This window comes from Equus caballus, chromosome 15, assembly GCF_041296265.1.
Source record: "Equus caballus isolate H_3958 breed thoroughbred chromosome 15, TB-T2T, whole genome shotgun sequence".
NCBI lineage: Eukaryota > Metazoa > Chordata > Mammalia > Perissodactyla > Equidae > Equus > Equus caballus.
Genome location: NC_091698.1, coordinates 25,323,870 through 25,351,597, shown reverse-complemented (window position 1 = coordinate 25,351,597; position 27,728 = coordinate 25,323,870). Strand labels below are relative to the sequence as shown.

The window sequence follows — 27,728 nt, the reverse complement described above, 5'->3', positions numbered from 1 at the left end:
CGACAGTGTGAACACACAGAAAAGTCACACGAGTCAGATGCAAAACGTTACCACCCATTTCTGGGTGGGCCCTGGCTCTGGCTGACCATCTCATGGAATATGACAGCCAACTCTGAGTAGGTCCAGTTCTCACGGATGATCACACCAGCGAAAGGAAAAAAGAAGACAACTGGAAATGATTAAAAGAGGAAAGAAAGAAAACCTAATTTGTTACATGTCAGAGAAAGTCTCTCCCCTGAGATAAAGAGAAAGAAAGTGAGCAAAAAGTCACATAAGAGAATTTCAAAGAAATTTATAAAACGTATTGAACATACCAAAAAATAGTCACAGAAAGCAACAAAAGCGAAGTCAGAAAAGTCTTAAATCTAGTTTTCTGTGTCAGAAATATTAAGATTCTTTATATGTGAACTAGCAACATATGCAACAGAAGGGCATAAAGTGGCAAGAAAATACACCACTAGTATACATTCTTTCTGAACTACAGTTTTTCAGCCTAGAAAAATGAATATTTACAAAGCAGCTGTACTGGATATATACCACTGGTACATATACATTTATTTGCCAAATAATTTTTAGCGTAAATGTATTAAGAAGTAAAATCTAATAGGTAAATTCTCTATAAAATTGACACAAAGAATTTCAAAAAACACATATCTATTTTCTACTTTTATTAGTGTAGATTAAGAAAAATATATGAAACAGTGTATTGAAAAAGGTTTTCTGATATTACTTGTCATACACCTTGACAGTACTAAAAATATTAAAAGTTTTAGGTGACATAAAAAAAATTTGAATACCATGCTTCTAAGTGTATACAAGTTAAAGAACAAATGACAACAAAAATTACATACAGAAGGTAGTGATATCGGATCCTCCCAGGTTAATTAGACTGCTGGTCTTTTGGAAAAAATATATCCAATTCCCAAAGCAAGCAACTGAATAAATAAGTACAAAGCTAATGATAATGAACCACCTGATATACAAGGCAACACACCAATTAACTGTGAAACCAATTTACCCAGAATTATTGCAACTAAAGCTTAAATCAATATATTTTTTTAAATCAGCTACATGGAATAAAGTCTAGATTTACCTCTAACTCTGTAACATTGAGGGTCACCAACTAAATTTTCATTGATACAAGATATTTAGAATTGTCATAAACTTGGAATTTTTCAAAAATAACCTAGAAATATTAACATTTTCATTAACTGTCTTTCTACGCATAGCATACAACAAAAGCATAGCTGGTGTATAGTTCAGTTTTTGAGAAAGCAATATTCTACAGCAAATTACTTTCAGAAATGTTCACTTCTAATGATTTAAGATCCATTAGTTTAACGTGAGATTCTAAAATGACGGGAAAAGCTTCCTTGTTTACACTTTATTTATGGAACTTTCATGATAAAAATAATTTTTAGGTAAGACATGCACACACATACTTCAAATGTTTAATATGATGAATGACCAGATTTTATAGCTGCTTTTCTCTTCAGCAGAGCACAGGCCACACCCACTGCTAAAAACCAGCTTTGTAGTGTTCTCAATCTAGACAAACTTACACCCTGTTGTTGAGCTGTTTGGTTATATTGCTTGGACCTGGCACAGGATCCTCAGGTTTGCATACAGGAGTGAAGTTGAGACCTTTCTGCACATTGGACTGCTTGGTGTAAAGCTGATATGGAATATAGGACAGGAGGCGTCCAGCTTTGATGCTGAAACAAAAAAGTAACACCAATTTAAGAGTTCAATACTTGGGGAAACTGAGAGCTCCACGAAAAATCAATGTTCTTAACAATCAGAGTATTTCACCAACAATAAGCCACCTGTTTTCCTAGTTTATTCCTTCTCTCTCTGTATCACTGACCTTAATATTATCTTACTTAAAAACTTAAGAATTTAAGACATTCCACCCATGAAAAGACACACGTCTGAAATCTTAAAAATTAGTGGCCAACAATCTTACATGAGAAAAAAAGAAAAATCACAAGAGTAAGATGAGAAAAAGTGCAAGCAGAGCTGGACTAGTCACTATTTTAATCTTCATATTTAATATTTACCATAATTCCCCCCAAACAATTCACATAGAATCATCAAGACTTTTTCAAATCCCATCTCGAATATTAAGTTTTTCCAGAATAAGTAAGCCAGATGAGGATTCCCAATTTCCATAATTCACAGTATGTCTATTAAATGCAAAATATTGTAAAACAAAAAAAGATAGAACAAAATAAAGAATCTCAACTTTAAGAGGAACAAATAATTTATACTATTTTTACGTGTAAAAGTGACAGATAAAGCCACTTGAGGATCTGAACTCTAAGAGGGCAGAAGCTATCACATATACCCTCTTCCAAATGTCCACCACATACAAACGTCACCAGTAAAAGCCAGGGAATACCAGTATTATAACACGTGGTGGGTGGTGGTACCAGCACATTAACTAACATTCCCAAACACCTATTTCCTTTTGTACTTGAGAACTAAAACTAATTTGATTAAGCAGTCTTAAACCTATTTTTGTCTTCTAATGAACTGAGTTCTATACGGTTAACTGTATCTTTAAAAATAACATTTTCAATTCAAATTTAAAAATAGCCAACCAACATACTTATGCTAACATTAAATTTTAAAAAATACTTCTTAAGTATCAGGAAATATTTCTAAACACATTTCTGGCTTTAAACCTAAAATATTTACTAAGGAAGTCATTCTTTATTTAGGAAAAAATTAATAAAAAAGAGACTAAAGATACTTTTCCTATTATCTCATAAATCCAAGAGTTTTGACATTTTTCTTTTCTCAAAGGGCATTCCAGAAAACTTTTTTTAAAAAATAACAAACATGCAAGAAATAACTGAATTGGCACAAAAAAAAACAATTAAAATACTGAGTCAGCAACTGTGAATATAGGAAAGCATACTAATGATATATTATAAAATGGAACTATATAACGTTACAGACTATGTCCTTTATGTAATAATATCAATACATATTTAGTAATCCTACCTAAACTATCTTAAACTATACCCAAACCCTAAAACCACTAAATTATGATGGTAAAGAACATACTGGTGACAACATTTCAATTTTCATTTACCTAGATTTATCATCACGCTAAAAGTTAGTCTTAATATTATAGATTACATTCAAATACTAGATTCAAAGTCCTAAAATTAGACCATTTATTAATTTACTTTATTCTTTATCAAACTAACTTTTCTCCCTTTAACAGATCATTTCAACTGCCTGACTACAGATCTCTTTTACCCTTTTCATCATATATAGCTGTAACTAAGGGATAAATAGAGAGCGAAACTATGCCCACCATGCCAGCTACACATCTGAAGTGAGACCAAAGTGCAATGAACATGGGAAAGGCCCTACTATGCCTGCTTCTCCTGCCCTACCAACAGCACGCCCGTGTGACACAGACTCTAAAGGTGCTCTCTATGCCTCTATGCTATGACTATGGTCAACACTGATCATACACAAGAGCCTAAGATCTTGTCCAAATCCTAACAAGAGCCACATTACCCAGCAGAATTTTTAGGCTTATATAACTAAGTCCATGGAGATTGATATAAAATAAGAGAGCCAACTTATTAAATGCTGCAGGTCTCAAATCAGACATCCTCAGAGATACTTAGTAAAAGGAATTAAAGCCCAATGCACTATAGTAATGTTAGACAAAAAATTCTTTTAATTTGAAGCCCAAACCACTATACACCAGTTGTACACTCCTAATTATCCCTGCTTATCCATTTATCTTCTAAAGATGTACAGATAGAAACATTATCTGAAAGTATATTTTTAAAAGATCTTCTTTTTAAAAATTCTCTCAGGGATTAATTTCTAAAATTTTCTAATTTTGTTGCTCATCCTAAGCACAAAGGAACTGTATCTACATTTTTACTACTCTTCCTAGGAAAAAAAGAGCCAAATATCAAAATCTAAGTTTCAAAACAAACACAAGCTTCACTTTACCAAAAGATGGTTTCTTTTTCTACTTAGCTTTCCATGAACACTGAAAATATATTCAGACACATATTCTTTACAAGTGAAATATTCGTCTACTTCGGGGAGTCTTAATTCTTGCTTTGTCCTCTAGCTCCAGTAATCTCTAAAACAAAACTTTGTATCTAACACTTCTCTAAATCATTTCCTATTTCTATTAGCTGATAATGAATTTACACTGATAGTTCTAAACAGATTCTGGGAAATTTTACAAAAATTAAGATAAAACAAAATCACTACATTAACATCTATTCCAAATGTTTTATTACAGCTTGTAGTAACAGCACTTTCTTTGTATGAAACAATTCTGCACATCGAATCTTTTTTATGGTTCCAGTTAATGTCCCTGTCATTCTCTATTAGAAAAACAGCATCTAACTCTTGTATACCCATCTGCTTATCCATTCAGGTATCTACCTTCTTCCTTATTCAAAAGTGGACTTAAAGGGCCGGCCCCGTGGCCGAGTAGTTAAGTTCGCGCACTCCACTTCAGTGGCCCAGGGTTTCGAGGGTTTGGATCCCGGGCACGGACATGGCACCCCTTGCCAGGCCATGCTGAGGTGGCGTCCCACATAGCACAACCAGAGTCACTCACAACTAGAATATACAACTATGTACTGGGGGACTTGGGGGAGAAAGAAAAAAAAAAGATTGGCAACAGTTGTTAGCTCAGGTGCCAATCTTTTAAAAAAAAAAAAGTGGACTTAAGGCCAGAAAGGATCTAACTATGTGCTAAGGAAAAAGTGGGCTGTTTTGCCTATTATTCTGCCATTAAGCAAAAATCATCCTTCTGCATTCAATTAAAATTCCCTTTGCCCACCTCCATGACCTAACCTTTCCAAGCACTCACCAAAACACCATGAGCTCAGAAAAGGAAACAAATGGGTATGAAAATATGTAGATGACTTCTTGCCCTTTCGCCCACAAGGTCCAGACTGCCTTTTACTACAGATTCTGAGAGTTAAGCTATTCATTCTTTAGCTCCTGAAGACCAAGAATATATTTTCTAATAAAACATTACCTACAACAAGTCATTGGGGGGTACTCTGAAATGTGTTGGTTAGTCAGCCAAGTAAAAACAATTTTAGAATTATTCTGCAGTGCTATGAGAGAAAAATGTAAATGACACCAAGATTTTTTTTAAAAAAGCCAAATCTATACCAGGAACTAGAGTTATGCACATTTTTTATGAAAAATAAATTGAGGCAAGACACAAAAACACAAGGGAAATGAAAAAATCATGCGATAAACTTGGAATCACGTTTAAACAAGTTGAATAAGCACTCTAATATTTAACATTGACTACAATTAGAAACAAAGTTTGAGCCCATATGAAGTACAATACTCTGAAGAGTATCTTAAGTATTAGACAAATGTGCTAACATATAGTTTGAGAGCTTAAAAAGAAAGGACAAACTCTGGGAATCAGTCACTCCCACCAGAGGAGCCCAGTGCATTGGCATAACTGGAACAGTAAACCACTATCACCCCTTAACCCCAGCAGACCCACGTGAGAACCTAACCGTAGGAGGCAGGTCCCCATGCCACAGAAGACAGCACAAAACGAACAAAACAAAAACAAAATCATAGTCACTTAGCACAATGTTTTTAAACTGCGCTCCATGGTACTCCTCAGGCATGAGGCAGCACCGGGGTGAATCAGCAGCTTCTCGTTAACTATACTACACCTCAAATTTCAATGTAAAATTGTCTGAAGAAAGGATTATGGCAAAAACTTGACAATTGCTAACTTGTAATATACCATACACAAGTATAGGATTTACAAGTCAAAGCTTTCAGTAAAATAATGCCATACCTTAAACTCATGCACACAAGGCTTCTCATTAAAGGACTCCCAGAAGCCACGGCCCTACAATCATGCCTACATTAACTCAGGCTGAATGGCACATACACAGACACCCGGGAATTCTAATCAAAGCAAAGCAATCACCCCACACAACTTACAAGACGTAGCTGCTTTTTAAACTTCTCAACTAAAAACAGGAAAACTAATTATAGGAGAGAAAATCATGTATCATCCATTAAATAGCTAATATAATGTTTGAAATTTTAAATATAATAAAATCTCATTAAAACACTGCTGAGAAGAAGAGATTAGCAAGACTGGGATGAGAGTGTGAAAGAAAACAGCACCATGATTTAACCAAAAGGATTCCACGCTCTGAAAGAGTAGACACTGGGTATTTATTTTAATATATAAAATATTTATATATTAAATTTTATATTTATTATATATATGTTTATATATTAAAATAAATGCCCAGACTGATCCATTTCCACATGGACCAATTCATCTATAGCAACCTTAATTAAGTGGCAAAGCGGACACAAACAGGAGTCAGAAAATCTGGATTCTGAACCTTGCTGTTCTTGAGCAAATCTGTTAACCTTATGAGGGCCTGCCTTTCATATATAAAATGAAGCAAACAGGTCATACAATCATGATGTCCAAAGTCACTTTAGTTATCTAAAAACAGGTGATTAAGCCTGACTTCAAAGTAAAATAAAATCCATTAAGGTGAGTTTTAAAACTTCTAACTGCCTCAGTTGCTTTTCCTCTTATATTATCTCACTAGTTGCACTAAGGGCAAGAAGGAAGAGCAGCTGTAAAGAAAACAACTGTAACAAAAACTATTCTTTTCTAAGCAAATCAAGTCCCACCCAGGAAGAGCCCTTTTCATCCCCCCACTTTCCTGCTATCCATGGATCTCCCCTATTCCCTCCAAAGCCACACACACACACCCAGTTCAAAATCCTAGCCCTAGCACAATGATAGCACTGTCTGTATATGACAACACATAGCTAACTCTGGAATGATACTAACTTCTTATACTGAAAACTTGACAATTCCTTTTCAAGTAGAGACACAGCTAAAAGCCATGTTCATTGATCCCATATAATGAATGGACAGTGGGTAGGTCATGAGAACACAGCAGAAGGAATCAGTGAGATGTTTCAGGGAGGAGCCTTCAACTTAATCCCCCAAGGTTTAAAACACTCAATCTGGGGGCCAGCCCAGTGGCGCAGCAGTTAAATTTGCACATTCCGCTTCTCGGCGGGCTGGGATTCGCCTGTTCAGATCCTGGGTGTGGACATGGCACCGCTTGGCAAAAGCCATGCTGTGGTAGGCGTCCCACATACAAAGTAGAGGAAGATGGGCATGGATGTTAGCTCAGGGCCAGTCTTCCTCAGCAAAAAGAGGAGGATTGGCAGTAGTTAGTTCAGGGCTAATCTTCCTCAAAAAAAAAAAAAAAACCTCAATCTGTAAGATACATTTAGCTTTCTGGAAGCCAAATGCACTTCTGACCCTTTGGAATTTATTTTCTAATACTTGCTAATGTTTATAGACTAAAAATAAAACAACAACATTAACTTCTTACACATTATGGCTGTAGGATGTGCCAGGCATTGTACTAGGTAGTTTGCACAAATTACTTCTAGTTCTCATACAATCATAGCAGGTAGTTACCAGCCTTCTTTTACGAATGAGGAAATGCAGTTCAGAATGACTGTATAACTGTTCCCAAAGGCAGAGAAGATTACAGGGACACTGAACTCCGCAGTTTGGATGTGATACCAGGTACATCTCCCAAGCATCGCCTTTCTCACTGCTATATGGTGCCTCGCACTGAATCTATGCTGCTGTATCTGCTATACAAAGGAAGTGAGCAATACTAAATCTGATGAATAAATCAGTGGAGGGTGTCAGAATTAACGAAATTTAGGACTGGAAAAAAAAGCTTGGCAAGTAACTAAAAAAATAATTTCCAGTTTCATTAGCACTCCATTATACAATATGACTATTCTCTTACACACTGATTACAATTTATTCATACATAAAATCATGATTTTAATATTTTTACTTTTAACTTGCATAAATATAGCAATCACTCATATGTATTATACACCATTTCAAAATGTAACTCACTTAAGTTATGGCTCATCACCAAGGTTCCAGATGACACATTTAAACCTACAAGTTAATATGAATGGTCACCATTCATTTACAATATACCAATTCCAAACCAACAGCAAAGGAACCACAATTTAATAACTAAAAACTAGGTGTTAATAATACTGCAAACTGCTCTTCCTCCTTGTCCTCACTTGTAGTACTCCAGGTGCACATTACCCTGAGCTTCTTTTTCCCTTAGCACATGTCAACTTTTAACATATAATTTACTCATATATTAAGTGTATTGTTTATTACCTGTTTCCCCCAATAAAATGTAAGTTCTAAGAGGTAGGAGCGGGATCTTTGTTTTACCCACTGCTATTTCCCAAGGACACAAAACACTTCCCAGCCCCTAACAGGTGCATAAACATTTGTTGAATGAACAAGAAGCTTGGTCAACCCTCTCCCATCACTGCTTCCTGCTGCTTACTTGAGTCATCTTCCCTAATTCTCGGCAGCTGAGGTTGCAAGAACACTAGTGTACTACTTTTAATAGGATGTCAAATCCTAGGCACCTGAATTATCAGTGTGCGATTAAAGAGTAGTGTTGTTTAGGACAGTAATTACTTTTCACCCTTAAGTTAAGAGGCACTGTAAGTTAGATAAGTGTTTATAATAGAAATAAAAAGTATTTCAACTTTTAAAACTTACTAATTTAATTAAAAATTAAACTTACCTTTCCACAATCCATTCTGGTCGAATTACCTTTTCCCCCTTTAATTCTTTAATTTTGGCATTAGGAAGATTTGTGGCGATAATGTGTGTTGTTTTGGATCTGGAATAATACACGTGGTATTGGCCTCCATGCAACATCATTAGCTTTCTCAATTCCTCAGCAGAAGGATCTGTAAAATTAGTATTAAAATACATTAAGAGTTTTATATATAACAAAATAGAGCCCTAGCTGAATAATGCCTTAAACAGGACAATTTAAAGATGTATTATTGGTTCACTTTTTCCACGGCTGTGTTGCCAGTAAACAAGGTTCCAAGGTAAAACTCAAAGTGATGAAGCTGTTTGTCTTAGTACATCCTTCTCCCCTGGCTGCTAGAGACAGCCAACCACACAAAAACGTCTACTGCTAAGAGATGCCTAGAAGAGGAAACAGGGACCTCAAGTAATGAATTAAATACTAATAAGAGAGCAAATATTTTTCAACTTTGACCACATTTAGATATATGACCTTGATACTGGTATCTTATGTTAGAAAAAACTAACAAACATATACTCGTTTATTGATCAGTTTACAGAGACTCCAGTTAATCCTACAGCTCCCTTCGAGTAATACAGTATTAGTAATACAGCATTAGATAAACTGCTCAGACTTACTATAAGCAGACTTACCACAGGGCTTATTAACAGATGTTACCTCTACGAAGCCTGATTTTACTTTTTATTTAAGAAAATATAAGAAAGGGTAAAGTAATCTCAGTTTCCTAATATGAACTTGTACCAAAGACAAAAAATAAAGTTCACCAATACCAAAAAGAAACACTGCAGACCAAGAATCATTTTTTCACTTTTGTATCAAATTATTTTTTCTTAAACTATAAAAATATCTTAAACAAGAATCAATGTGGTTTTTGCTTTCCCCTAAAAAGAAATGTCTGACTCACTCAAGTTATGCCATGATCAGCATTACTAGCATCACATTAAAATAATTATTTTCAATAGCTTTTCTATTCTTTCACCTGTTATCCAAAGGAAAGCTCTAAATCACACCTCCCCTAGCAGCAGTTGCACCCTGGGGGGAAGCGGGTCACAGGAGGCTGATGTATCTACTTTGTTATTCAAGCAACAGCTTTTCCTTAAGCCCAGGCAACACAGGTCCAAGTATTTAAGTAAACACTTTCTAACTAGGTGAGTTTAAGTCTTTAGAAGAAGGAAAAAAACCTAACAAAGCACATATAGATATGCCAGGTTTGACTAATTCTTGGTAAATTCTCATAGGGTAGAATTCATATAAAGCAACTCGTTGCACATACCACCACCGCCCAATAGAAATATTATGCGAACCACAAAGGCAAGCCACATACATAATTTAAAATTTTCTAGTAATCTCATTAAAAATAATGAAAAGGTGAAATTAATTTTAGTAACATTTATTTAATCCAACAAATCCAAAATATCATTTCAACATGTTATCAATACAAAAAATTGGGATATTTCATATTCTTTTGTTCATACTACATCTCCAGACTCCAGTGTGTACTTGACATTTAAACACATCTCACTTTAGCCACATTTCAAGTGCTTAACACATGTGGATAGTGGCTACCAAAGCGAACAGTGCAGTAGAAAGAGAAATGAAAACAACTTTTAAATAAAATTAATTCAAAAGTCATAATAGAAGGTTTTCAGGGGTTAGGGATCACAAAAATTAAACTAAAGGATCACAATGATTTAATGTAAAATAGCGGAAATTAAACAGCCAGTCAGGAATCTATAAAAATTTACTTTCTTTTCCTAGGATTAAAGAATTTGGCTGACCTTATAAAAAAACAATGGAAGTACCAAAGAAAAGGACAATAAAATGCAATATACCGACAAATACCAAATCCAATAAAAAGCACAGAAGTGTAAAAAATTTTTTACAGGTTAATCTACAACTTTCCTAAACCAATTCTAAATGTATTAAATGATTTAAACAGAAAACAGCAGACTGTCAGCAACAGATTACCTTTGCATACACACACTCTCCCCTCTTAGTTGCTCTTTAAAATCTAATTACTGTGGGGCTGGCCTGGTGGCGGAGGGATTAAGTTCACACGCTCCGCTTTGGCGGCCTGGGGCTCATGGGTTCAGATTCCAGGAGCGCCCCTCACACAGCTCAGCAAGCCATGTGTTAGCTTAGGGCCAATCTTCCTCCCCTCTCCCCTAAAAAAAAATCTAATTACTGTGGAAATTTGGAACTGGAAAACCTGGCGAGTTCATTGTCCTTCTACTGGATCAAGTTAAGGGGGCTCCCTGAAGTTCAATTCTGAAAACTCTCGTATATTCTTCAGTGTGAAGTAGACCTTGAAAACCAATCTAGTTAAAAGGTAAGATAGACTATGGCGTCAGACCAACCTGGGTTTAATCTTGGCTTTAATGCTCTTTACTGTGTAACTTGGGAGAAGCACTTAACTCCTTTAAGCTTCTCCTCTCTTTACAAATAAACAAATAAGGCTGTAATGAAGAAATAAGTCTGGCACATAAGCACTCAATACAAAAACCGTTTTTATAAACTATGATGACATCAGAACTCCTTTCAAGTAATATATATGACTTGAGGCTCCTGCCATAGACCCTACAAGAAATGGTGGATGAAGACAAGACATATGCTGACACATGGTTACCCTAACTTTCAAACAAAAACAACAGCCAAAAGTGCACTATGGACAGCAGCCAGGAACCACCCCATCAGCAACCAGCCTGGCATGCATGGTGGCTGCTGGCTGCCCTCATTTTGATTGTTTCTTGAAATTTCAAAAACAGTCTTTCTTTCTGGCTCCATTTCTTCAGCAGCACAGCATACTTCTACATTACAAGTTCAAAAGAATAGAAACAATAGCTCTGAAGTTTTACATAAATTCATTCTTGTATTTAACACTCTTCTTTAATTCAGCAGATGTGGGCTAATTAGAAAAATGTGTGGGAGATAGTATCCAACACCATGAAATCTGTATGATGCTAAGCTTTGTGTGACACACACAAAGGACCCCATCCCTGCAATCTACATAAAATTAACACCAGCTAATTTTTACAGTTGATTCTTTAGAGTACTGGCAACAAGCTGAAATTATCTTGTCTATTTGTTTACTAGTTTACTGTCAGATTTCCCCCCCAGAACATGTGCATGAGAGCAGGAACCTGGTCTACCTTATTCACTTCCATATTCTGGGACAAAGCAGGTGCTCAGTAAATACATGTTGAATTAACTGATATGCCCAAAGCATCACAGACTCCTGCCTAGAGTTCTAGCAGAGGTGGAGTGCAACTAGTAGTAAAACCTCAATTCTCAAAACATTTATTCAATCACTCACAAAGTAGGTCATATAGCAGAGACACCAAAGTGAGACTGACTGGGTTCAAATAGCACTTGCCAGTTGTGTGTACCTCAGGCAAGTTACTTACCTTCCTAGGGCCTCAATTTTCCCATATGTAAACAGGGGATAATAACAGTGCTTCAGAGGGCTGCTGTGGGATTCTAAGAGATAAAACCTATAAATTGCTAAGAAAAGTGCCATGCACATAGTAAGAAATATGCATCAGCTATTATCAGTATTATTATTATTAATACCACCATCTCTTATCTCAAAGCAGGAAGGAAGGAACTCCAGGGCTGAAGCTGCTGTCTACCTAGAAATCATTAAATTTTTTCAATCCATAATCCCACCTACAAATCTTTCCTCCTGTTGCCCACCCTTCAGTTCCTTTTCCTTCAAGAATGTTCTTTATACACTAGCAAGAATAAGATAAAATGAAAAATCAAACAAAAACACATTCAGTAAAATTCTATCCTCCAAATCTTTACAGGTGATGTTATACCCTAGGGGACTGTCAGAACTAAAAGAGCTTTTAGATATCTAATAACCATTTCATTTCCAAAAGTGGTATAAACAAGCTGAACCAAGTTAAACCAACTGGACCAATTCAAATAGTACATAAAATCAACACCCCTCAACTTCCAATATACATCTTCATCGTACATATTACTTTTAAATACAGTAGAGTATAGGGGCTGGCCCAGTGGTGCAACGGTTAAGTGCCCACCTTCCGCTTTGGCCGCCTGGGGTTCACCAGTTCGGATCCCAGGTGCGGACATGGCACCGCTTGGCAAGCCATGCTGTGGTAAGCATCCCACATATAAAGCAGAGGAAGATGGGCATGGATGTTAGCTCGGGGCTAGTCTTCCTCAGCAAAAACAGGAGGATTGGAGGCAGATGTGAGCTTAGGGCTAATCTTCCTCAAAAAAATAAATAAATAAATAAATAAACAAACCTCAAGTGCATTATGCTGAGCAAAAAAAAAAAAGTGACAGACACAAAATTTTAAAAAAAGAAAAAATAAATAAATAAAAAATAAATACAGTAGAGTATAAAACAGGCAATTTAATCACCAACAAAAAATCATCACCACAAATTACCACTGACATTTTGGTGAAGATGCTTTAAATAAAAGAGAGTGTCTCTGAGGCTTTTAGCAGTTCCCACAGATGACTTTACCAGAAGAAAAAAAATAGTATTGGTTCTAACAAAAGACTTTTTAAGGAACCATGTGCCAACTGAATTATTTCCTTAAAGTTCTGCTAAATTTTTAAACAAGCAGATTATTACTCATTAATGCACATAATAAAGTTTCTTAAATAGCATTAATTTTAGGCAGATTAATTTACAGAAAAACAAATCAAAGATTGGAGAGATTAAGATACATAACTTTCCAAAGTCACGCACAACTGGTGGGATAGTTGCAATTCAGGGCCAGGTTTGTGTTTCCCGAAACTCATACTTGATCAACTTTAACATGCTGCAAGCCTCGAGAGGCCTGGTTTTCAACTGCAGGTTGACACTGAAAAGTCATGACAGGTTGGGCAGCTGACTCATCTCACGTAATTCCTCATTTACAAAATGAGAGGCTAGACCAGATGCTATTTAAGATTCCTTCCAAAGCTAATGCACAATTCTGTTCACTAAAATCATTATCTCAGCAAGCAAAATTTGAAGACTATTTCACAAATTTATGAGGGGAAAGCAAAGCAGGTCTTATCCCATCCAATTTTATGGATAAAAGAACTAAATCAGAAAAATGTGAATGAGAAAAAATACATAATGATAAATCAGCAAGACACTGGAAAAGGCAGATCAACAATTCACATATCTTCATTATCTAATAAACTACAATGTCTTCTACATATAACAGGTACAAAATTCAAGAAGTTTAAAGCAACAGAAAGTACTTAAAAGCAAATATTTTCTCCACTATGGCAAATATAAAAAGCATGTGGTATAAAGGAAAACACAGTGAACTGGAGATCCAAAGTCCTGGGTTCAGTTTGGTACCGCCATAATTAGTTGGGTAACTCGAAGAAGTTTTCTACTACCTTTGTGTTTTAGCGTGTCAGAGGTCAAATGGGATGACCAGAGCAAATGATCTCTAAGGTTCCTTTCAGAACTAAACTATTATGAATCTATTTAGCTTCTAGACAAATTCTCTACTTATCACTGCCTCATTTTCCATTACAAGTAGTTCCATCACATCAAATACCATCATCACAGAGAACAAAAAGTCAGTAACAGTGCTTTGATGACCTGGTTAAAACAAACCATCTTTTACGTTGTGTTTTACCAGACCCCTGCTCAATAAGTTTACCCTCTATAATGGAAGTTCTATAACTGATACTGTTACATGCTAACGAAATTTGTGAGTAGAAGGCAAAGATTTAAGGGGTCTTCTATTATTCGCTCGACAAGCAATATTATCATTTATATATATGCATTATATATTTATGTATATGAATGTGTGGGTGTATCATCACACATCTCCAACTGCCTACATCAACTCCCAAACTGTCCATTAAAGTATCAGCACAGAGGATCTAAGATACATTAAGAAAAAGCATAACTAACCTATTCTTTTCATGTGTGGCTTCACTACCAAGGTTAGGCAGTGGTGGTTTAAAACATGGTATGTTAGCAATATGCTCAGAAAATTTCCTCTATGACAAAGCAATCTGGCAGTCATTTTTACTAGCAATAATCCTAAATATCTCATACAGAAATTTAAGATTACTTGCCAGTTTCCCTAAGCGATTCTATTAAACAAAATATGTTTTTAAAGAGATACACGATACTTGTCATACAGAGTAAGTGCTCTTAACAAGGGTAAATTTTTACACAGGATGATATAACAAAACTTGAAAACATTTCTTTCCTATAGTCAGTAAACACTTCTGTGTGTGTCCATTCTAGTAGCACCAATGTATGTCAATTTTATTTAAAAAACATCCACCTTTTTGTAGAGCAAACTAAAACTGTCATGAACTGCTTTAAAACCATAAGCAGGTAAAAAGAACGAAGGAAAGGAAATAAACATTAATTTAGCACCTATTCCAGGCAGGTCCTTCACAAACTTTCTCTCACTTAATCTTCACCAATTGACTCCAATACTGGAATTCAACAGTATAGATTCAACATCACAAGTTCTCTGTCATGTTATTAATTTCACTTCAATACTATCTGATGTGGATCAAGGCTGCCCCAGGGAGAGAAGCCCAAGGCATCCTGGCCTACGTGCCAATCTGGATCATCCTCCAGGAAGTATAGGATGTCCTGACCTGATTCAACCTGACTCCTGACCTGATTCAACCAGACTCGTATCCAAAGTTATATGACCACAAGATAACCAGACCCCACCTGCCCTGATACCACTTTAACAACTTTTTTACATGATCTTTCCTTTGTCTAGTAAAAAAATAACTCACAAACCTATGCCTTACAAATTTAGCCCTACCCTCAAACCACATCTCTTCACTGCCCATGGGTCCTGTCCCATGCATGCGGCCCCTCCCTGCCCATGGGTCCTGTCCCCATGCTTACAGCTCTTCACTGCCCATGAGTCCTCTCCCCATGCTATTCTCTAAATAAAAGAGCATTACTACCAGACCTTCAGAGTCCAAGAAATCTTTCTTTCAACTCCTTGGCTCGCCAAGCCCACATCACTATTCTTACCAAAAAACAAGATTTCTTGGATCATCTGGATAACAATTTCATAACTAAGCACTGCCACATGATTTCAGCGCCCAGGTTTTGTTATGAAGGTGCTGGTGCTATTGTCATGGACTGCTTTAAATGTCATATACTAATGGTATATTATTCAGCCTTGAAAAGGAAGCAAATTCTAATACCTGCTACAATCTGGATGAACTGTGAACACAGTAAGCTAGGTAAAGTAAGCTAATCACAAAAAGACAAATACTCAATGATTCTACTTCTTTGAGGTATCTACAGTAGTCAAATTCATCGAAACAAAAAGTAGAATCGTGTTTGCTAGGGGCTGGGGAGAGGGAAATGAGGAGTTATTTCACGGGCACTGAGTTTCAGTTTTGCAAGATGAAAAAGCTCTGGGGACTGGTTGCACAAGAAGGTGAATATGCACTTAACTATACACTTAAAAATGGTGCAAGTGATAAATTTTATGTTATGTGCAATTTGCCATAATTAAAACAAAAACAAAATTTGGACAGCCATGCCAATGTACCGGTCAGTACCACATCTACACTGTGAGCAGTAATTTAATTTCAGCAAAACAATACGAGTCACATGTTAATATTAACTTGAATTTTATTGTGTTTGTAATTTTATCCACATTTTATTTTCAATTCTGCAAAACCCATGATCGTAAGAGCTTGATAAAACATTATTACTAGTACCATTTTAGAGATGCTTGTGGACATTAGCTTAAAATCACACAGGTGTAAGAAGAGGTGGCATTAGCTAATAAGTGAAAAAGACATGGAATTAAATTAAAATCCAAGCCTTGATTTCTGATCCCATGCTCACTCTCCAACCTTCTATCTCAGTTAACAAGAAAATCTATACTCTGCACTTTAGAGAAAAGTTTTAGAAAAAGATCGATAAAAATAAAGGGATCCAACTTGCAAACAAAAATTTCCCTATTAACCCTAGAATCAGCACACATTCAATTTACTTTTCCAAACTTTTAAAAACTTTTGATACTTTAATTGGAGAACTGGAATTTGCTACATGAAAACTTACTAGAAATATTTCAGCACAGTGAAACCAGGAGGGTTTCTCATCACATCCTCTTAAGCCAAAATTCTTAGCTCCTTCAGCATCCTGAATGAGGTTTTATAAAGCAGATCGATTTCAAACAAAAAGGGACTGTAATACAGCAACATTTTCAAGTTTTAATAAATCTAAAAATAGGTTATAAAAGTTATTTTATAGTTTGAACATATACTTTCTTTTCTATGTGCACTTATAACACATATCCTTTCTTGACAAAACTAAGACCCATCAAAAACAACTGATCAACAGGAAAATACTTTTCATGTACATTGTAGTTCTCACCAAATAGGACTGTACAACTTAAGGAACTTACACATGAAAGAAAGCTTTGCAAACCTAAAACAATATATTCTCCTAAGGACAACGGCGGTAACTCAGCAAGTACAGTACCCAAATGAGGACTGACTCAAGGCAACGTCCGCCTGCAGCGAGGCTGGTGAGCGCCACAGGACTTTGTTCTTACCCTATCCTCCACAGTGTCTCAACTCAGCAAAGAAAGCAGAAGGTTAACTTATACAAGAGACAAAGTAATCTTGGTCAAAAAACACCTCAATGAGAAAAGTCTAACTGAAAATTAAGGTTCTGCATTTTATTTTAAACAACTGCATCATTTCAGGATGTAGGAGAACTGGCACAACAGCAACACAGCAAGAAGAAGTCTTGATGACTAAGCTGAATAAATGTCTCTTCCTGTTTCTATTCAGCTCTACCTCCTCTCCCTCAAAACAGCTAACTCAAACACAGAGGGCAGAAGAGGGGTGGGACAGTTCCACTCCAGAGGGCAGACTCCCTTCAGAGGACCTGATTCCATTTCTGATCTGACGCATGCTACACCCTGACCAACTGCATTAGAGAAGTACAGTAAAAATCAACCAGGACAAATCCTCTACAGATCTCAAGACCAAGTCCTACTGGCTAATAAGCACTTCCTGATGTTTCAGTCATGTACAAAGCTCCAAAAGAAAGAATGAGGAGGGGCCGGCCCCGTGGCCAAGTCGTTAAGTTCACATGCTCCATTTTGGCGGCCCAGGTTTTCGCCGGTTCGGATCCTGGGTGCAGACATGGCACGGCTCACTCATCAAGCCATGCTGAGGCGGGGTCCCACCACGTAGCACAAACTAGAAGGTCCTACAACTAGAATATACAACTATGTACTGGAGGCTTTGGGGAGAAGAAGGAGGAGGAAGAAAAAAAAAAAGATTGGCAACAGATGTTAGCTCAGGTGCCAATCTTTTAAAATAAAAAAGGAATTAAGAAACTGCTTCGCCTTCATGAAGACAGATGGAGACATTTAAACCAGTGATTTTCATCTTTTTTAATAGCAGAACCCTTATTTCAAATGAACTGTTACAGGAGACCCAAAAACACCATAATAAAAGTAGTATTATATAAGACACAAGTTCAATTTATAACATACACTTACTACCATTTTGCATTTGAGTATAGTACTGAGGATATCCTGATTCACACACATTAGAACTATTAATATTTACAACTATTTAAAAGAAGTTATATTCCAAGGTCTGTGTAAAAACTACTTAACCTGACAGTAAAAGGTAAACAACACTTCTAGTAAATAACATATTTGAGTATTTATCTTTTTTCAGTATACTTAAAAACATATAATTTTAAGACTGTGAAACCTTTAAGACATTTTGGAACTCAAAGTGATAAGCAATTCAAAACAACCAGAAGTTTCAATCAGGCGTCCAATAGCACTCATTACTTCTAATATTTGAAGATAGGAACCTTATTTAATCATGAGTCTATCCTCGGTACCCATATTTTCAAGCAGCCCACTCAGAATTTAGGAAGAATTCCACAAATGCATCTTTAACACAAAATGACTAATATACCAGAAAACAAGTTCTGTGGGAAGAGAGAGCTGACAAACATTTGCTTGAGCTGAACCTGAAAACTAAGCAGGATTTTTATGTTCAGACAAGCTGAGGAAAGATGGGGAACGAAGCTGTTAGGGGCTGGGGAAAGATGCGCCATAAGGTTGAAAGCACACTCAAAGAACTGGGAATAATCTAGCTTTGGAGAGCTGTGGCTTGATTAGCAGGAAGATCCCACTGAGAGCAGAGGACAGGCTCTGAATTTATGCTCTGGAGTCTTAGAGAAGGAACCAGGACCAGCGGAAAGAAGTTACAGGAATGCAGATTTTAGCTCACTAAAACAATCAGACCTGTTGGAAAATGAACTGGCTTGCCTCCCAAGACAGCAGACCATCACTGGACTCGTTTCAAGAGGCTGACTCGTGGCCTGTCTATTCTTCAAGGAAACTGAAGAAGGAATTTTCTCACATAATCAGTGATTAACTTGATTTAAAATTCCTTCCAAACCTAAGACTCTATGAGTCTGCCATCTAAAACTAAGGTCAGCAAACTAAGGCCCTTGGGCCAAATCTGGCCCATCTGTTTTTGTAAACAAGGTTTTACTGGAACAAATTCACTCTCATTCATTTCCATATTGTTACAACTGCTTTGGGTCTACAACAGAAGAGCTGAGTAGCTGCCATAGAGTGCGTGACCCACAAAGCTCTGGCCCTTTACGAAAAAAGTTCACCAAGCCCTGACCTGAAAGATAGCCAAAGATTACCACTTTAGGAAACCTAAACAAAACATAGTATTTGTTTTAAATATTTCTCCTATCCACCATTTCAGATACTGCTCAGAAAGGGTAGGGTAGGTTGGCTGCAGTAACACATGACCTCAATATCTCAGTGACTTGTAAGAAAGGTTTATTTTTCACTCACGCAACATGTCCATCCTATGCTCCAACATGTCCATGGAGCTGCGGCTCCATGTCATCTTTACTCGAGGGTGCAGCTGATGGAGCAACACTGCCAGTCACCATGGCAAAGAGGGTGTAATGAAGCACAAATTGGCTCTTAAAGCTTCATCCTCAAAGTGATAAATACCACTTCTGCTCACATTTTGTGAACATGGCCAAACCTGACTTCAACAAGCAGGAAGTATAATCCTCTCCCAGGAAGAGGAAGCAGATTTTAGTGAACAAAAATATAATCCACTACACAGTCTATTTGGAAAAATTTACCTAAGTAATTTTGTTTTCCTTATGTCTACAACCTATCTTATCAACAGCGTATTTTTACATCAATGTCTTGAGCCTCAAAGCAAAAAAAAAAAAAAAAAAAATCAAAGGTTCTAATGTAATTTCACACTTCCCAAGACAAATAATATTAAAGTTCAGAATTATTTTAAAGTTGTTCTCTATTCTAGTAAAAACATGCCTAGAATAAAAAAACCTGGAAATTAAATAGAAAAAAATACATCACTCATAGTTCTATGCCCAAAAAAAGTTAGCACTATATTTGCTTCTAGCATTTTTTCCCTGTGCTCTTCTTTTTTAAGAATTCAATTATCCCCTAGTTTTCATTTTACATCCTATGCTTTTTCATTCACCAAAAATTTTTTAGTATTATTAGAAATTATCCAGTTATCTTTTTAATTGTTTTAAGTCACCCTGTAGATGGTATAATTTATAACTAAACTTCTGTTCTCATACAATGCTTGGCTTTTAAACAAAACAACGTGTTAAGATTATCTTTTATATCAACCTTATACCAAGGGGCCGATTAAGCTTACTGCCTTAGAATAGACTCTTAGAAGACTGAGTTGAAGGCTATAGGCATATTAAAGCCTCTTCATATTTTCATATACTGCCACTTTGCAAAGCAAGTGTACCAACTCATTCTCTCCAGCAACTAACGAAGTGGCTATTTCATCCATCCATGCCTATATTAGGTATAATCACATAATAATTTTTAAAAATAAATAAACTTTGCAAAAGGTCTATATTATTTCACTATGCATTTGTCTATTAGTGAATTTGAACCTACTTCCACGTTTGTTACCCAAGTCTATCTCCTGAAATAGACTGTTTCTGAAATCTGCCTTTTAATCTTTTGGGATGTTAGTGTTTTATTTCCTATTATTTTGATATATAAGCTTTCTCCCAGTCATCAAATTTGTTGCAATAAATTATACTGAATAATCCTACCCTTTCCCCTATTGATCTGTGGCAAACCCCTTTATAACTTAAAATATTTAACGTAGTGCTGACATGCTAGGCTGTTCTAAGTGTTTTATAAATATTAACTCATTTAATTTATAACAAACACACATATATGTATACAGATGATATCTAATTTACATATCAAATTTATATACAGTGAATTTATTTCTAAGCTACTCTAAACCACATATCTGCCTCTTCTTATACGAGTTACACAAAGTTTTAATTGCTTATATAGCATCCTATAATAGGTTTTGAGACACCAGAGCTAGTTCCTCTCTCCTCATTGTTTTTTTTCATCATTGTTTAGCTAGTCCCATCTGATTTTTAAGTTAGACTACTGGGAGAAAAAGAAAATGTAAATCAGATAATTCTCTGTAGAAGCTGGCTAGTAGCAAATGGCACTAACAAGGATAAACGTGTTGGGTCTGAAGAACCAACGTTACTGCAATAAAAGGCTTTCTGGCATTCTAAACATTCCAGCTATTTGGTAAAACTTCTTATGCAAAATAATACTGGGTGGTCTTAATGACAATGAAGCCACTCTAGGATACTAAAGGATCTTCTGAATCAAAGTTTAAAATTATATTCCACAATACTACTACTGTTAATGTTACAGAACATTCTTTGAGAATATTCTATATGCAACAAAATTTGAGGATAAACTAAAACCAACCATAATAGACAATTAAACATAGTAAAAGTAAAAGGCATATGTCAAACAGAGGACCAGAATTTACACCTAAAGCTCTGCAAGTGAAATTCCAAACCGCTGCAAATGCCATTAAATCACACCAAAACAGCGCATGAAGACCACTTTCAGGTCTTTAGGCACAGCTTGTAAAAAGAGTCTTGCTCATCTGGTTAAAACAAGTTCTACAAACAAAATTTTTAAATTTTGTACAAAAGCTTTCTTTGATAGATCTTTATTGAGAAAATATTTATCATGTGCATCATTTCATTCTGTATATCCAAAGAACTTGATTAAATGTGGGTTGTGCTACATACACAGTAGAAAAAAGCAAGCCAAATGGCTGCTTATGTCCCCTTTGGTCCTACAGTAGTAATATCCTTCATTATTTCTTTATTTCATTTGAATCTCACAGTCCTATAAGTTAGAAAAGATAATTTAGTATAGTTACTGATGAAGAAATAGAAACAAATTAAGTGACTTGTTCATAATCTTACATAACTATTGTGCAGACTCTTGTCTTCTGACTCCATTACTCTTTTTTTCTTTTTTTTGCTGAGGAAAATTAGCCCTGAACTAACATCTGTGCCAATTTCCTCTACTTTGCATGTGGGTCGCCCCCACAGCATGGCCAACGAGTAGTGTAGGTTCACACCTGGGATCCAAACCGGTGAACCCAGGCCGCTGAAGCAGAGCGTGCCAAACTTTAACCACTAAGCCAGCCACGGGGCCAGCCCCCGACCCATCCATTACTCTTTCTCCAGTAGCCATGCATACTCTCTTGACTCTTCCTCCCTAACTCCCTCAGACTTACCGCAATCAACTAAAAGCCACATACATCCAACCAAACAAAACTGAAGAAAGTTTCAAAAGCCTAGAGAACACATTTTTGAGTACCTAACAGGTACAAACACTTATTAGACACCAGCAAAACTACAGCAGGTGGCATAAGTCTCTCCCACATTGGAGGTTAAAGTCCCACACCCCTATTTTACAAGATCAGAGCCTCACAGGAAATGGAAGGAGATATATATATATTCACACAAAATAATTCCTGAAAGCCATCTATTTCAAAAAACTAAGATCTGTCAGCATTAAATGAACTCTTTTCCTAAACGACCACATTCATAGGTTCAGAAAACATGAACGTAAGGTTTTCAAGTCTTCAAACAAATCCCTAACACCTGAAATGCACGTCTGTTATACTTGCATATTTCCTTGTTTAATTCTGCCACCAGGTCAAAGTACTTGCCTGCCCACATGCTATTTCACAAACGTCAGCAGTGCCAATGTCACTGGACCTGGTTTGTTATCCACATTTTGAAAAAAGTAGAAAATAACCAGAACACCTCTTTCCATATTAACTGTCCTGATCCCATTCCACAGAAGAGTGCAATTATAGTTGACCAGATTTGAGCACCAGCTCAACTGCAGAACTTTCACCAAAATAAACATGCCCCGGGCCCATCTCCCAGAGATTACAATTCAGCAAGCCTGAAATGTGGCCTGTTTCTCGATTAAAAGCTATAGACTTAAGAAGACTGAGTTGAATTAGCACACGAGTGAAGTTATTTTAACATTCTGATGTACAAATACAAAATACTGTATTCATTCACTCAACTAATACTTATTGCACATCTTACATGTGCCAGGCAAGGTTCTAGGCCCTTGCAATGCAGCAACGAATAAGACTCCTATCTGTGCTCCATGGTACTTCTATTTCACTGAGCAGAGAGAAAATAACTCAGATAATACCAGTTCAGATACAAATAAATCCTATGAAGAGAAATGAAGCTGGATAAGGGGTGAGAAAACAATCGGAGGGAAAGGTACCTATTTTATACGAGTGATCAGGGAAAGTCTCTTGGAGGAGGTAACACTTGAGCAGAGATCTGAATGACGAAGACCTGGGGAAAGCAGAAGGATCAGCAAATTTAAGGTGTTATCTCTGACCCACGTTTGGATAGGGGCTACTAAACAAAACGGGCTTTCTGACTCCAAAAAACTTAAAACATAAATAAGACATAACAATACAAGACAAAACTCAAGTATTAAAATAGATATTTCCAGCAATAATGCTATGAAATTTAAGTACTATGGACCAGCTCAGACAGGGAAGGAGGCAAATATAATTTGATATAAGTCTTAATAGATAAATATAATTCCAGTTCACAGAAGTGACAAAAGGAGTTTTTCATCAGAGGCAAAAGCACAAACAGCAGCACAGAAACAAGAAAGTACAAAGAAAAAACCTAAAATATCAGAATAAGCCTGTTAACCAAAATTAGAGAATGTACAGGTAAAAATGTACATAAGGATTAAGATAAGAACGCCTTTACCCATTTTCATCTTGAAAACGACTATTTATCCAAGACCCAGCTAAAAACGTCAATTCCTCTATGAAGAATTCACTCTAACTTTCAAAGGCAATTACTTCTCTTCTGTGTTGGCACCTTCTGTTCATGTCTAACAAGATTATTCATTCTTCACAAAATCCACATTTTCCATCAACCACCATCTCTGCTCAAACACAGTTCCCAAAACACAAGCAGCATACAAAATACATTTGTTCCATCAACTAAAGTAGAGTAAAATGGGATAGAAGGACCATAGACTGGAAAACTCAACATAATAAAGATGTCAATTCTCCCTAAATTGATCTATAGGTTTCATGTAATTCCTATCAAAATCCCGGCAAGGTAATTTATTTTGTAGACACAGACAAGCTTATTCTAAAATTTATATGGAAAGCCACAGGCCCTAGAATAGCTAAAACAATCTTGACAAAAAAGAATAAAGTGGAAATAATCACTCTACCTGATATTAAGTCTTACGTATATACAGGTACGGTAATCAAGACCATGTGGTACTGGTGAAGAGATAGACAGATACACCAATGCAAGAGAACAGAGAACCCATAAAGAGACCCACCCACATATGCCCAACTGATTTTTGAGGAAAGACCAAAAGTAATCCAATGGAGGAAGGATAGCTCTTTCAACAAATGGTGGTAGAGCTACTGGATATCCACCGGCCACCGAAAAAAACCTCAAAATGGATCATGAACTTAAATTAAAACATAAAACTATGAAATTTTTAGGAAAAAAAAAGAAGAATATCTTTGGGATCTAGTACTAAGCAAAGACTTCTGAGTGGAAAGCACAACCCATAAAAGGAAAGATCGATAAAGTGGATCTCTCAAAATTAAAACTTTTGCTCTGCAAAAGACCATGTGAAGAGGATGAAAGACAAACTACAGACTGGGAGAAAATATCTGCAAACCACATATCTGACAAAGGAGGAGTATCTAGAATATATAAAGAACTCCCAAAACTCAACAGTAAAAAACCAAACAATCCAATTAGAAAATGGGCAGAAAACATGTACAGACATTTCACTGAAGAGGATTTACAGGCAGCAAATGAACACATGAAGGATATTCAGCATCATTAGCCACGAGGCAAAGGCAAATGCACAATGAGATACCACTACACATCTACCAGAATATCTAAATTAATTAAAAAACAAACAAATAAAAACCTGTCCTTACCAAATGCTGCTGAGGATGTGGAGAAATAGGAATGCAAATTAAAACCACAATGAGATATCTCTACACGCCTATTTTAATACTTAAAATAAAAACACTAAATGTTGACAAGGATGCGGAGAAACTGGATCACTTATAAACTGAGAGTGGGAATCAGCCACTTGGGAAAATATTTGGCAGTTTCTTAAAAAAACTAAACACCCGGGGCTGGCCCCGTGGCCGAGTGGTTAAGTTCGCGCGCTCCGCTGCAGGCGGCCCAGTGTTTCGTTAGTTCGAATCCTGGGCGCGGACATGGCACTGCTCATCAGACCACGCTGAGGCAGCATCCCACATGCCACAACTAGAAGAACCCACAACGAAGAATACACAACTATGTACCGGGGGGCTTTGGGGAGAAAAAGGAAAAAATAAAATCTTTAAAAAAAAAAACTAAACACCCAACTACCCGTGACCCAGAAACTACACTCTTACGTTCACGCACAAGCTTGCACACAAACGTTCATAGCCAAAACCAGGAAATAATACAGATGTTCTTAAATAGGTCAATGGTTAACAAACTGTGGAACATCCATACAATGGAATACAACTCAGCAATAAAAGGGAAAACACTATTGATAAACACAATTTGGATGAATCTCCAGAATATTATGCTAAGTAACAAAAAGTCAATCCCAAAAGGTTATATACTGTATGTTCTATTTATCTAACTTTATTTTGGGGGGGAGGGGTGAGGGAATTTAGCCAATCTTCTTTTTTTTCCCTCCCCAAAGCCCCAATACATACTTGCACATCCTAGTTGTAAGTTATTCTAGTTCTTCTATGTGGGACACCGCCTCAGCATGGCCTGATGAGTGGTGTGTAGGTCTGCATCTAGGAGCCAAACTGGCAAACCCTGGGCCCTCCAAAGCAGAGCATGCAAACTTAACCACATGGCCACAGGGCCAGCCCCTATGTTACATTCTTGAAATGAAAAAAGTATAAAGATGGAGACCAGATTAGAAGTTGCCACGGGTTAAGAAGAGACTGAGAGCAGAAGGGAAGTAGGTATGGCTATAAAAGGGCAGCATGAAGGATCCTTGTGGTGCAGAAGTGTTCTGTATCTTGACTGTGTCCATGTCAATTTCCTAGTTGATACTGTACTATGGTTTATAAGATAGTACCACTGGGAGAAAATGGGTAAAGGGTTCATGATATCTCTCTGTATTATTTCTTATAAGTGCATGTGAATCTACAATTATCTCAAAAAACATTTTTAATTAAAAAAATAGGATAGAAGGCAAAGAAGTTAACCTTAGGAGGGAAAAAGATGCTTTTTTAGGGGAAAAAAGGGAAGAGAGAATGGGTTGACAGAGGCAGAGTATCCAAAAAATGGGGGATCTTATCTCTAAGCTCAAGTTCAATGCTAATTGGGCTGGAAGGGATGGGAGTTACCAAGGAAAAGAGCAGACGGCAGAAATGGGAGCTTTGAAGGAATCAAGAAAACTTTGAATATTAGTTAAAGTCTGCAGGGAGCAAGATTAAAAATCAACAATAAAACAGCACTCCCTACTTGTCTTCCTACATCTAAAGCACTATTCTTTGCGTGGTAATTCATTATATAGAGGTTGTTGATTCTATCTAGTCAGAAAAACTGAAAATTTTGTTAAACAATTTTATCACTACTATTTGCGTGTCCCTATGAAATTCAACATAATGAAACTTTACTTGTAGAATTATAAGGTAATCCTAACAATAACAAGAGTAAAAATTGTATTATTATCCGTATTTCCTTTGGGGATTTTCCTTTTTCTTCCTCTTATGTGAATAAGGGTGCCCCTGTGAACTGGGGACTTCCATAACTGGCTAATGTAACAAGCAATGATTATCTTTTTATTAACATTTTTAATCTTTTATAATGCATCTCTGGAAACTGTGGATCTAGAATGTTCCAGCATACCTAAGTAGAAAAGTTGCACGTGAACTTTCCCAAAGCTGCACCAGCATTCATTCTGAGATAATATTCTTAGACTAAATTCATTATCAATGATGCCTGATAAAACACAACCAGGAAACATATCAGTTAATTAAAATTTAACTTTAATTCAACAACTATTTCCTGAGTGCTTACACCCAGTCACCACAGAAGCACCAAGGATACAACAGTAATGAAAACGTGAAAACGTAGCTCTTGCTTTTGTCTAGTAAATAGATAAACACAGTAAGATCTAATAAATGCTAAAATATGTATAAATACAAGGAACCATAGCACCATAGGAGCATGAAAAGTTGCCTACACCAGCAGGAAGACAATCAGACAATCAAGACGAAGTGATGTATAAAGAGAGACCTTAAAGATAAGCAGGTATCAGCCAGCTGAGAAGTGCAGAGGGAAATATTTACAGCCGTTCACTTCGAAAAGCACACTAAAATGATCTTAAGAGGAGAGGAATTCTTAAGAGATTGAAAAGAAAACTTTAGCAGTCAAATCTGATAGACAACAGACAAGTGGTAACTGATTTGCAGATGAGAGAAAGGCAAAACCTAAGCTGGCTATGTGGAAGCCCAGAAGAGGCTGCTGGTGCCAATGAAACCAGAGAAACTCATGAAATAAAGGCAGTGGGCACCTCCAACAGTGAGTGTGTGGATAAGTCAAAAAACAGGAAGTTCATGGTTGAAATTCCGTGTAAG

General features: G+C 36.5%; 1 protein-coding gene across 13 annotated transcripts in view; it reads right to left on the bottom strand.

Moving 5' to 3' along the window:
• The window catches only part of REV1 (REV1 DNA directed polymerase), a 92,303-nt gene that overhangs the window by 38,339 nt on the left and 26,236 nt on the right, over positions 1-27,728 (bottom strand). For 10 of the 13 annotated variants that reach the window (XM_023618563.2, XM_070236089.1, XM_023618561.2 and 7 more), the window contains 2 exons: positions 8,670-8,838; positions 1,563-1,715 (listed from right to left, as the gene is read on the bottom strand). In XM_023618563.2, the coding sequence (XP_023474331.1) occupies positions 1,563-1,715; positions 8,670-8,838 (322 nt within the window). Of the gene's footprint in view, positions 1-1,562; positions 1,716-8,669; positions 8,839-23,347; positions 23,422-27,728 lie in introns of all 13 variants that reach the window. The other 3 variants (XM_070236093.1, XM_070236092.1, XM_070236095.1) reach the window with 1 other exon arrangement.